The sequence below is a fragment of the Myxocyprinus asiaticus genome, chromosome 10, assembly GCF_019703515.2.
Source record: "Myxocyprinus asiaticus isolate MX2 ecotype Aquarium Trade chromosome 10, UBuf_Myxa_2, whole genome shotgun sequence".
NCBI classification, from domain to species: Eukaryota; Metazoa; Chordata; class Actinopteri; order Cypriniformes; family Catostomidae; genus Myxocyprinus; species Myxocyprinus asiaticus.
In genome coordinates, this window is record NC_059353.1 from 11,097,364 (window position 1) to 11,109,383 (window position 12,020).

Below are 12,020 nucleotides of genomic sequence, written 5' to 3' on the forward strand. Positions count from 1 at the left end.
TGCACGCACATGTGACACATCATGGTGGCAGTCAAGCAATGAAAACTAAAGGGCTGGTCATGCTGGTCTTCCATATCGGATACTGAGTATAATGAGCGCGTGTCAGCGTTTGGGTCATCATGACAGATGATTAATTACATTTGCCACAGGAAATCACGCTTCCCCTAAAAGACTCCTGAACCCCATCTGTTCATTTTGCCTCTTCAGGCTCACCTTCTTTAGTTCTTCATTATTCTACATGATTACAGTTTGTCTTCAGGAATAAACGCCCGTTAGTATTCACACGGTGCAAAAGTCGCAGCCTCTCCATCCTCGCGCATCCTTGTGTGGTTTGGTTACTATGGAGATCATAATGAGCGCGCGCGCGGCTCTCTTCTTCTCGCGCATGGGAGTAAAGGGGGCGAACTGAGAAGAGATCAGTGGCGATGAGAAACACAGTCACTACGCTAGTAAACCCGTTCCTGTTCAAAGAAACGGTCAGGACTTTATTTTAGGTCGGCCACGGAGGCACTGAACGGAAGCCGGTAGTCCAGGACAGCGAGATGGGCAGCGCGTCTTCGGCGTATCGGATGATATACCTGGACGTGGATGGAAGGATTCAGAAGGTAAAACGAATGAATACATCGGGAAAAAAGAGAACAGCATTTTCTTAATTCACGTAATGAACAAATAAAATGTTTTAAAAAGTTGCTAGGCTATATGTATTATCATATTTATTATATGGCATTAAATGTAGCTGTTTATGTTTCCTTACTCAACACTTTTAAAAAGGTTGCCTTCCCTAAAACTATTCATTAGCTATTGTATTTAGCAGAATTTCAATCTAACAGATGATTACACAAACTTTGCTTCTTAATATAGTTTATTATTATTATTATTATTATTATTATTTATGTTCATGCTCTCTATTTAAGGAACACCAGACAAAATGGACAAAATCACAAGATTGTTGTTAAAGCAAGAATAATTCAAACAAACAATAATCTTTCATTTTCCAAATTAATCTTTCAAATCTGATGCCGGGATACACCATCAAGATAAACAAGTTTTAATAAACACTCATTTTATTTAAACTTGTATTTATGGCCTGTTTTTGCATTTATTACACATCTGTAAAAAAGTCTGAACAGTAGTTGCTGTTTGGATAATTGTCCTATTACAGTGATAATGATGATACACAATTTTCTCTTGCATCTTTACTCACCACACAACTTATAAACAGTTTCTACCCTGTGATGCTTCACAGTATAATACAACTCAAGGGGGCCGTTTACACGACAACGTTTTCAACTAAAAACGGAAAACCTTTTATGCGTTTTGGCTGTTCGTTTACACGACAACAGCGTTTTGGGGCCTGAAAACGCAAACTTTTGAAAACGGGTTTCAAAGTGCAAGTTTTTGTAAACGATGCCGTTATCGTCTCCGTGCAAACATACGCAAATCATGCGCACGCGTATTACGTGTTAAATAAAGAATGATTGATTGATAGGCATCAATTTGAGATGTATAATTATCAATATGAATACTGGTGTCTGTGCAAATAACAATAATCAACAATTTATTCATTTGGAGTGTTTTGTATGGAGTGTGAACATTGTACAGTAGGCAGAACCTGCAATTTGAAAATCTTGAAATTAATGTATGGATTCAGATGGGAAAAATGTATTTGTATTTTAAATGTTACTTATTTAATTTTATTTGATGTACCTTTACCCTGCAATTCATTCACCCACCGCTTATGTATATAGCCTATAGACAGAAATGTGATGCCCTGTACAGTATTCAATGATATGCTTAGAATATGAAAACATGAGGCAGTGAAAATGCATGTTAGATCCAGTGTACACAAGACCTCTCTCTCCGTCAGAAGATATCCATATATCAGAGTTCTGTCTGATATCCAAAACCAGTCAACAACATCAACAGCTTGTTATGTAAACTTACTCTCCTACCAGCCCAAGAGTCAGCAGGGGGAATACAGAAGAAGGCAGGAGACGAAGTGATGGTAAAAATGAGCAGAGTTTATTGAATAATCTTGAGAGTTCAGTCTATAGGCATGCGCACGAGTACTTCAAAACAACGGACGAGACATTCAAAACTACAATGGCGGACTACAGGACTGTGTTTGTGCTGCTCAAGATTTTGAGTTTACTGACACTTCTCCAGCAAAGTGTAAACTGTAGTAGTAAAGCAACCTCATCGTCCATCCAGACAAAATTGCTCGATGCTTTCGCCATCTTCATTGTTTGTTTTCACCGCTCTGTGGAAAAATGCTTATGTGCGCAGGCGCATAGTGTTTCTTTACAAAGTGACATCGCCAACTACTGGCCTGGCATGCATAATACAGCGTTTTTAGTCGTTTTCACGGATCCATGTGAACGGGGATCGTTTTGACAACGTTGTTGTCTGTACGCGAAACTTTTCAAAAACGCAAAGGAAAAACTTTTCCATTTTTAGTACATCGTTGTCATGTAAACGTACCAGCTTTCAGGAGAGTGTGGTCTCTACTCTTGTGGTCATAAGGTCAAACGGCTGGTCTGATTGCCTTTGATGCTAAAGTATATAGATCAGTCAGATAGTTGGTATATTTTCAGTTAATTTACAGATATCAAGGTGACAATCAGTTGCCATCACAGTATGTCTATTATTGTGCAAACATTTGAGCAAAACAATGCTTACTTTTTCTGTTAGTTACAAATGTGCATCTGGCTGTTATTGTTCTGTCTTGGCAATGGGACAAAACAAAAGAATTAGCATATAAAAGCCCACAGCAGTGACAGCACAATGAAAAACAAAGGGACATTTTAATGAGCGCATCTGTGTATGCATACACCCACATTGTCTGCACACACACACACACACACACACATACACACACACCCACAAATTAGAAAAGTAAATATACAGTTGAAGTCAGAAGTTTACATACACTTAAGTTGAAGTCATTAAAACAAATTTTTTAACCATTCATATTAGAAAAACTATAGTTTTGGCAAGTCGTTTAGAACATCTACTTTGTGCCTGACACGAGTAATTTTTCCAACAATTGTTTACATACAGATTGTTTCACTCTTAATTGACTATGCCTTTAAGCAGCTTGGAAAATTCCAGAAAATGATGTCAAAACTTTAGACAGTTAGCCAATTAACTTCTGATAGGAGCTGTACTGAATTGGATGTGTACCTGTGGAGGTATTTTAAGGCCTACCTTCAAACTCAGTGCCTCTTTGCTTGACATCATGGGAAAATCAAAAGAAATTTGAAAGATAATTTTTTGAACCTCCACAAGTCTGGTTCATCCTTGAAAGCAATTTCCAAATGCCTGAAGGTACCACGTTCATCTGTACAAACAATAGTATGCAAGTATAAACACCATGGGACCACGCAGCCATCATACCGCTCAGGAAGGAGATGCATTCTGTCTCCTAGAGATGAAAGTAGTTTGGTGCGAAAAGTGCAAATCAATCCCAGAACTACAGCAAAGGACCTTGTGAAGATGCTGGAGGAAACAGGTAGACAAGTATCTATATCCACAGTAAAACAAGTCCTATATCGACATAACCTGAAAGGCTGCTCAGCAAGGAAGAAGCCACTGCTCCAAAACCGCCATAAAAAAGCCAGACTACAGTTTGCAAGTGCACATGGGGACAAAGATCTTACTTTTTGGAGAAATGTCCTCTGGTCTGATGAAACAAAAATTTTACTGTTTGGCCATAATGACCATCATTATGTCTGGAGGAAAAAGGGTGAGGCTTGCAAGCCGAAGAACACCATCCCAACCGTGAAGAATGGGGGTGGCAGCATCATGTTGTGGATCTGGTGCACTTCACAAAATAGATGGCATCATGAGGAAGGAAAATTATTTGGATATATTGAAGCAAAATCTCAAGACATCAGCCAGGAAGTTAAAGCTCGGTTGCAAATGGGTCTTCCAAATGGACAATGACCCCAAGCATACCTCCAAAGTTGTGGCAAAATGGCTTAAGGACAACAAAGTCAATGTATTGGAGTGGCCATCACAAAACCCTGACCTCAACATCAGAACTGAAAAAGTGTGTGCGAGCAAGGAGGCCTCCAAACCTGACTCAGTAACACCAGTTCTGTCTGGAGGAATGGGCCAAAATTCCAGCAACTTATTGTGAGAAGCTTGTGGAAGGCTACCCAAAATGTTTGACCCAAGTTAAACAATTTTAAGGCAATGCTACCAAATACTAACAAAGTGTATGTAAACTTCTGACCAGAGGTGGGTAGAGTAGCCCAAAACTGTACTCAAGTAAAAGTACAAATACTTTAAAAAATAATTACTCAAGTAGAAGTAAAAGTACTAACATAAATAATTACTTGATTAAGAGTAAAAAAGTATCCAATTAAAAGAGTACTCAAGTAGTGAGTAACTCATTACTTTCACAAATGACATAATAGACATTAACTCCCCTATATTCCATTTCATAATACACATTTAACATGAATTTCAGAATTATTATTATTATTAATGGAAATTCTGCCATCATTCTCCACCATGTTGCTTCAAACCCATATGACTTTCTTTCTTCCATGCAACACAATAAGGAGATATTAGACAGAATGTTTGCCTGAGTCACTATTTACTTTCAGTGGATTTCTTTTTCTCCATATTTTGAAAGTGAATGGTGAGCGAGACTGTCAGTCCCTAACATTCTGTCTAACATATTTTGTGTTCCACATAATGCAAAGCGGCACACTGGTTTGGAACAACATGAGGGTATGGAAATAATGACAGAATATTAAATTATGGCTGAGCTATCACTTTAAAGGGGTAGTTTACCAAAAATGAAAATTCTCTCATCATTTACTCACCCTCATGCCATCCCAGATGTGTATGACTTCCTTTCTTCAGCAGAACACAAATTAAGATTTTTAGAAGAATATCTCAGCTCTGTTGGCCAAAATGTTGATGCTCCAAAAAGCACATAAAAGCAGCATAAAAGTAATCCATAAGACTCCAGTAGTTAAATCCATATCTTCTGGAGTGATATGATAGGTGTGGGTGAGAAACAGATCAATATTTGTCATTTTTTGCTAGACAGCAGGGTATGCAGAGAATGTGAATCACCAAAAACACAAGAAGAATGTGAAGATCTGTTTCTCTGTTTCTCGTCCACACCTATCACATCACTTCTGAAGATACTGATTTAACAACTGGAGTCTTATGGATTTATTTTATGCTGACTTATGTTTGTTTGTTTAGCTTTAAAATGTTGCCGCCCATTCACTTGCATTGTATGGACCTACAGAGCTGAGAAATTCTTCTAAAAATCTTCATTTGAGTTCAGCAGATGAAAGAAAGTAATACACATCTGGAGTGGCATGAGGGTGAGTAAATAATGAGAATTAAAATTTTTGGGTGAACTATCCCTTTAAGGGCTCTTGTCAGATCTGGATGAATTTGTCAATAAGAGAGGATTGGAAACATTTCTAGTAATTATTACGGTGAAAACGTGAAAATGTCCCACAGAGACATTATATATAATGCTGAAATATGAAAGAAGTTTTCAGTGACGAAAGAATTTAGATCATTAGTTCTGTACAATGCAGAGTACACAGCCTAGTCAGTAGGGCACCAACCCCGGTCGTGGAACACTCGCTGTGTCAGAAAGCCACTTGTTCCTTACTTTTTTTTCACTCATTATTACCCACAATGCACTATAATTTTGAGTGTACATTTGACTGTACACACGACGACGGTTAATTGCCCACAATCCACCATGAGGAAGACGTTCGAGCTGGGAGCTTACTGCTTCCTTCACTCCTGCAATGTTTTCTTTCATGCTGAATGTATTAAATTAATTTTTGACAAAAATAACATAATAACATATAGAGAGGCAAAACATACAGATACATTTTAAAATGTACTCTTTATTTGATCAAATATGTTTACTCTTTATATTAACACACAGTATATATTAAAAATGACAAACAGAATGAATATTTATTGTATTAATATATTATTTAATAAGAATAACAAGTAAGGCCCAAGTATTTTAAAAGTTCATATGTGATGTTGTTTCTGCGACAGACCCAGAGCTCCGACACTCGGTGTATACGTACATCAGCGTCCGAATTCACTCACTCATTTCGTTCACTCCCTGCTGAGATATAGTGCACTAACTGCCATTCACTATATAGGAAATAGTGAACGAATGAACAATTTCGGACACAGCCATTCTCTTCGCCATACGATCGCCTCGCGCCCGCACATCTCTCACACACTGTGCACGTGCAGGAATGCTGTCTGTTCGCGCTCCAGTTGTCAATCACGCGAACAGCAGAGCTAAGGCATTTATTTACACTTAACTTGGATGGTTACATGGATTTATAGTTCATCCACCTGAAGTAGCTGCGATAGTTTCCAGTACACATGCGAGGGTGCGGGGTAAATGCGTAAATACTGCTCATGACATGCGGAACAAAGCACACTGATATATTGCTGCACTGATTTAAAAATGTACACTTAAAAACTGATGTCATAAGAGCCCAGATACATTATCACCCTGAAAATGACCATCTCATTACACAGAAAAGCCCACATTATCATTAGAGCCAAAACGTCCTCAGAGTGCTGCCTTAAGTTGGAGTTGTGATTTTAATCTTGAAATATCAGCTTTGGTGTTAAATGAAGGCAGTGCATGATGAAAATATTATTTTTTCACTCTGCAGAGCAAAGAAAGTGTTTCACTTTGAAGAGTTTGATGCTGCAGCACTAATGACTTGAGTGACAGTCTGTGACAGCAACGCCCACCTCTGTGTGAACTTCTGCTCTCGTAAAAGTCCCATTCAATAATAAATTACGCATTAATTCAAATTAAACCCAGTAATGTAACGACAGGAACGCCACTCATTGTAAAGAAGTAAAAGTAAAAAAATGTTAATTAGAAATTTACTTGAGTGAGTGTAAAAAGTACCCACTTTTAAACCTACTCTAAAAGTAATTTGTTTCCAAAAAGTTACTCAAGTAAATTTAATGGAGTAAATGTAGCACATTACTACCCACCTCTGCTTCTGACCCACTGGGAATGTGATGAAAGAAATACAAGCTGAAATAAATCATTCTCTCTACTAGTATTCTGACATTTCACATTCTTAAAATAAAGTAGTGATCCAAACTGACCTAAAACAGGGAATGTTTTCTACGATTAAATGTCAGGAATTGTGAAAAACTGAGTTTAAATTAATTTGGCTAAGGTGTATGTAAACTTCTGACTTCAACTGTAATTTACTTTGTTCCACAGTGTAACTGTATTTCTTCAGGCATTTTGAGTGATATTGAATTATTTCAACTAAAATCGTGTCACATAGACACTGGAAGTTACTTGAAAGGACTGTAAATGCTTCATTGCTAAAATGAGTGCTCTGTGGTTGGTGGTATGTCATTTTATAGTCATTATTAGGGTGGTGAGTTATGGTTTTTATGTTTTATCTTTGACAAAGTACTAAGTTAGAAGCTATTTTTGGACATTAATAAGTATTTCTCATATCTTTCAATTTGTAATCTGCAATTGCATTATGCAAATATCTGCTCATATATCTCTCTTTCTCCCACTCTTTTTGAATAATTCTCTTGTCTCTTTCAAGCAGTAAGTCACATTCTACACATATTCACATTTGCTCTCTCTCTCTCTCTCTCTCTCTCTCTCTCTCTCTCTCTCTCCTCTCTCGCCTTTGCTCTGTGTGTGTCAGCTGCAACCCCTTCGTTGTCTTTTTTGTGTTTGTCACCTGTTTTTGCAGTCTTGTTGTGTCTGCTGATGGCATCAGACAGACACTACATGTTTTTTTTAAGTGGGTGAGAGCACTCAGGGGTCACGGCTGTCACTGCAAATTAAGTTTTTAATAATCAATAAAGTGTAATGTGTAATGGTCAGCACCATACATGGAAACCAGGAATATAATCTTGGTCAAATTCGGTTTTCATCAAATATAGTGTGTTTATTAAAGGGGAACTTTTCTGATCTCTAAGATTTTGTAAAAGAAAAATTATTTCACATCACAATCATTGTATTTTTAAAAAATGTATTAAGATAGCTTTAAACATTTTAGTGTGTCTCTTTTATTACTTTTTCCACATTTGTTGGGGGGGGGTAGTAATGTTTGAGTAAATATATATAGTTTAAAGATCAGAAATCTAATTCATTTTAAGCATTTTAGGCTACATCATGTTCGGAGGGTAGGTTTATTAGATGTCATTACCAATAAAGAGAGTTTGAGAATTTAAATTCAGAAACAATCAATTTCTTTTAATTGTTGTAAATTCAAAGTCAATCCAGCCTTTGGTCCAAAACATCAAAAAACTGTTATTTCCATCACACACACAATATGAAAAATCCATATCACCACATATGATAATAGGTAAAGGTAAATCCACTTGAAGCTCGATCAAGGCAATGATCAGATTTTTTTTATATTTATGTTTAACATAGTTGAAACATATTTTAATCCACCTATATGTAGATTATTAATGAAACGTATATATTATTAATATAGAATATAAGCACAAGCACATTTTAATTGACATTGAATGGACTATTTGTGTTACTTTTAGGTTGTTTTCAGCCGTTTCTGTAGACCATGTGATATTAAGGAGCTATTCTGCACCGCCACAGGGCTCTCCAGGTAAAGTATGATAAAGTGTGTGTGTGTGTGTGTGTGTGTGTTTGTGTGTGTGTGTGGGTTTGGGTGGTTTAAGAGGACATTTTTTTAGGTTACAAACTGGTAATTACAAGGGTATTATGCTATAAATGTGCTTCATGAGGACATTTCTAGTGTCCCCATAATTCAAATAGCTTAAAAAATTTTTTTGAAAATGTAAAAATGCAGAAAGTTTTTTGTGAGGGTTAGGTTTAAGGTTAGGGTTAGGGGATAGAATATAAAGTTTGTACAGTATAAAAACCATTATGTCTATGGAGAGTCCTCATAAAACATGAAAACCCAACATATGTGTGTGTGTGTGTGTGTGGGCAGGTTTAAGTGGTTTACGAGGACATATTTTTAGGTTACAAACTGGTAATTACAAGGGTATTATGCTATAAATGTGGTTTATGAGGACATTTCTAGTGTCCCCATACTTTAAATCGCTTAAAAATCATGCTAAACGATGTTTTATTGAAAATGTAAAAATGCAGAAAGTTTTCTGTGAGGGTTAGGTTTAGGGGTAGGGTTAAGGTTAGGAGATAGAATCTATAGTTCGTACAGTATAAAAATCATTATGTCTATGGAGAGTCCTCATAATGATAGCTGCACCAACATGTGTGTGTGTGTGTGTGTGTGTGTGTGTGTGTGTGTGTGTAATTGAAGTGTTTCCACTTTTGAAGTGCTCCCATATTTAGAGTATGTATCTGCTGCTGACAGGAACACAGCCATTTCTCTTCTGGACTCAACAGGAGCTATGGTCTCCATCGACCCCACAATGCCAAACAACTCAGAGAGGTAACACTGCCCTATCCGATCTATAAACATACACATTCATAAAGGTGTATGCCTAAACAACATTTAATTTGATCACAATCTCTTTTCAAACTGACGTAGTAATAAATATTTATCATAGATAAATGATTACCTTTTATATCGACTTCTGTCTACAGATTAACTCTGAAAGGTTACTGAAGTATAATAGAATTGACTCCAGTTGTTTTTAAATTCATATTTAAACTTAGAGCAGTGGTTCTCAACTGGTGGGTCGCGACCCAAAAATGGGTTGTGGGTTGCTTTGCCACTTGATGTCCAATGTAAAATCTGGGTCCTGAAGCAAGAGTTGAGAACCACTGCTTTAGAGCATTTGAACTCTCTTAGAAGTCCCTATGTTATTAACCTAATAAAAAACCAGAGGACACACGTTAAACATAAAGGAACTGTCAAAACATTCTGAGGTAAGAAGCCTAAATAAAGTAGCCTACTGTCTGTGCCTTATCTGTGGGGTTTATACAGATCTGCCTACAAAACAAACAATGGATGTTGGCCAGATAAAGATAAAGGGGAAGTTACTCTTGAAAAGCAGAGTCTAAGGGTGCCCATTTACTGTTAAAGATACATGCAGTATATCACAATCGACTGCCAGGAGTAGACATCTTGGATAGTAATTTTACAGATAACTGCGGCACTCTTGAGGAGTAACTGAAATTAAGTGGGTGCTGATGATCCGTTAGGGAGAGGGGACGTATTTTAGTGTGGCGCCAGCTGCTTTGTAACTGCATTTGTGTGTCCTGGTGTTTTTGAAGGTCGCCATACAGAGTGGTGCTCAGAACGGGTGGACAACTTGCAGGTAAGTGTCCGATGTTCTGTACTTTTTAATGATCACAAAAGTGATGTTTATTTTAAGAAAACATAGTGCAAGCACACTTTTCAAGCAAAGCATTTCATAAAAAGGTATTTGTTCCTTTTTAAATAATCAAACAATAGATAGTGTTTAAAATGACAACAAAAAGTATCATGGCACTTTGTGCTTGTCTCACATTAGCAGAACATGTCCATAGAACTACACCTGTAGTTATTCTGCCAAGACACCTGTGTGAACTTCCTACATCCACTAAAATCACCTTGAGACCAGTGGAATGAAAGTCAATGCAAAAAGAGAAGTGAAGTTAGTTCTGAGAAAAGTTATTAGATCATTTGTTTACAGATGCCACATGGTTTGATATTTTCTTTGTTATCTAATGCTATAACATTCAGACGTTTTTAAGTGTGACTTAGATATCTGCATACTTTATAGGGCCACTGTATAACCAAGATACATGTATGTGTCACATGTAAAATGCTCTGCTTTCACAGAAAGTGTTTGCAATATGAAAAAAATGAACTGAGTTTTTTGTGAAGACTGAAATAGGAATTCACGACTGAAGTGATCACTCATATCTACTTAAATCTCCATAAATGGAGCGTGCAGAGGACTGCATGTGTGTAGAAGAGCAACTCCATTTATCACTGTGAGAACACTTACAGCGGGGATGGATTGCAGTCTTACCAAAGCTGTCTCACTTATCATGAGCTGAGAAATTATTATAACAAACTTTTTATTAATTACAAAGAAAAATCTGCTACACAACTTCCTTTTTTGGACAGGTTCTCTGACTCATATTCATTCTGTTTCTCTTTGTCAGTAGATTTATTGTTTTTTTGTTTTTGTTTTTGTTATTAACATTTTATATTAATTCCAAGACAGACAAAAATAAATGTAACCACAAAATTATGCATTAGGAATCAACTTATAACCCTTTATAACCACAACCCCCTGCACAAATATTAAATAACTAAATACCCACATATAAACAGACACACAAATAGAAATACATAAGTACATAAAAAAAGACAAAGTTCAACATATAGGGGAAAAAAATGAAATAAAATAAAAAATTATTATTGTCTCCCTCCACTGCCTCACACTAGGACCTGTCCAAATGAGACAAATATCTGCCCCATTTTCTGCCATAACTCGACAGGTTCCCCAACCATCTGGAAGTCATCTCCTCGAAAGCTGCCACTTTACCCAACTCGGTGCACCACTCACAAAATGAGGGTGCATCAGTTGACTTTCATCCCCTAAGGATTAGCTGTCTACCAATCATCACACTGGTTAGGACCCAGCTTTTCATGTATTTATCTCCTATATTCAGGACCTCTCCATCACCCAAAATACAAAGCCTGTGGCAAAATGAAAACTCTAGTGTCTAGTACGTCACACACAAAACGCTGGATCCTCAAACAAAATTCCTGAATCTAATACAACCCCAAAAAACATGGGTTGTGTCCCCGTCTTCTGACTGGCATCGCCAGCAGGTGGGTGAGTCTTTAAGACCAAGTCTATACAATCAAGAGGGGGTCCAGTAGAACCTTAAATTGCATCAGACAGATCCTTGTATCTCTAGATGCAGACCTGATGCTTTTTAGAATCCTAGCCCACTCTCCCTCCTCCAATACCAAGTTTAAATCTTTCTCTCATAATCTCTTGAGAGAAGACAAAGCTCCATCCCCCAGACTCTGAATTAACAGGGAGTA

At 37.1% G+C, this 12,020-nt stretch overlaps 1 protein-coding gene across 5 annotated transcripts in view; it reads left to right on the forward strand.

Moving 5' to 3' along the window:
- The first annotated feature begins 519 nt into the window (after positions 1-519).
- LOC127447041 (high affinity cGMP-specific 3',5'-cyclic phosphodiesterase 9A-like) overlaps positions 520-12,020 on the forward strand; it is a 43,654-nt gene continuing 32,153 nt past the window's right edge. For all 5 annotated transcript variants that reach the window (XM_051708517.1, XM_051708516.1, XM_051708520.1 and 2 more), the window contains exons 1-4: positions 520-605; positions 8,575-8,645; positions 9,381-9,458; positions 10,247-10,290. In XM_051708517.1, the coding sequence (XP_051564477.1) occupies positions 543-605; positions 8,575-8,645; positions 9,381-9,458; positions 10,247-10,290 (256 nt within the window). In that variant the 5' untranslated portion in view covers positions 520-542. The remainder of the gene's footprint in view (positions 606-8,574; positions 8,646-9,380; positions 9,459-10,246; positions 10,291-12,020) is intronic.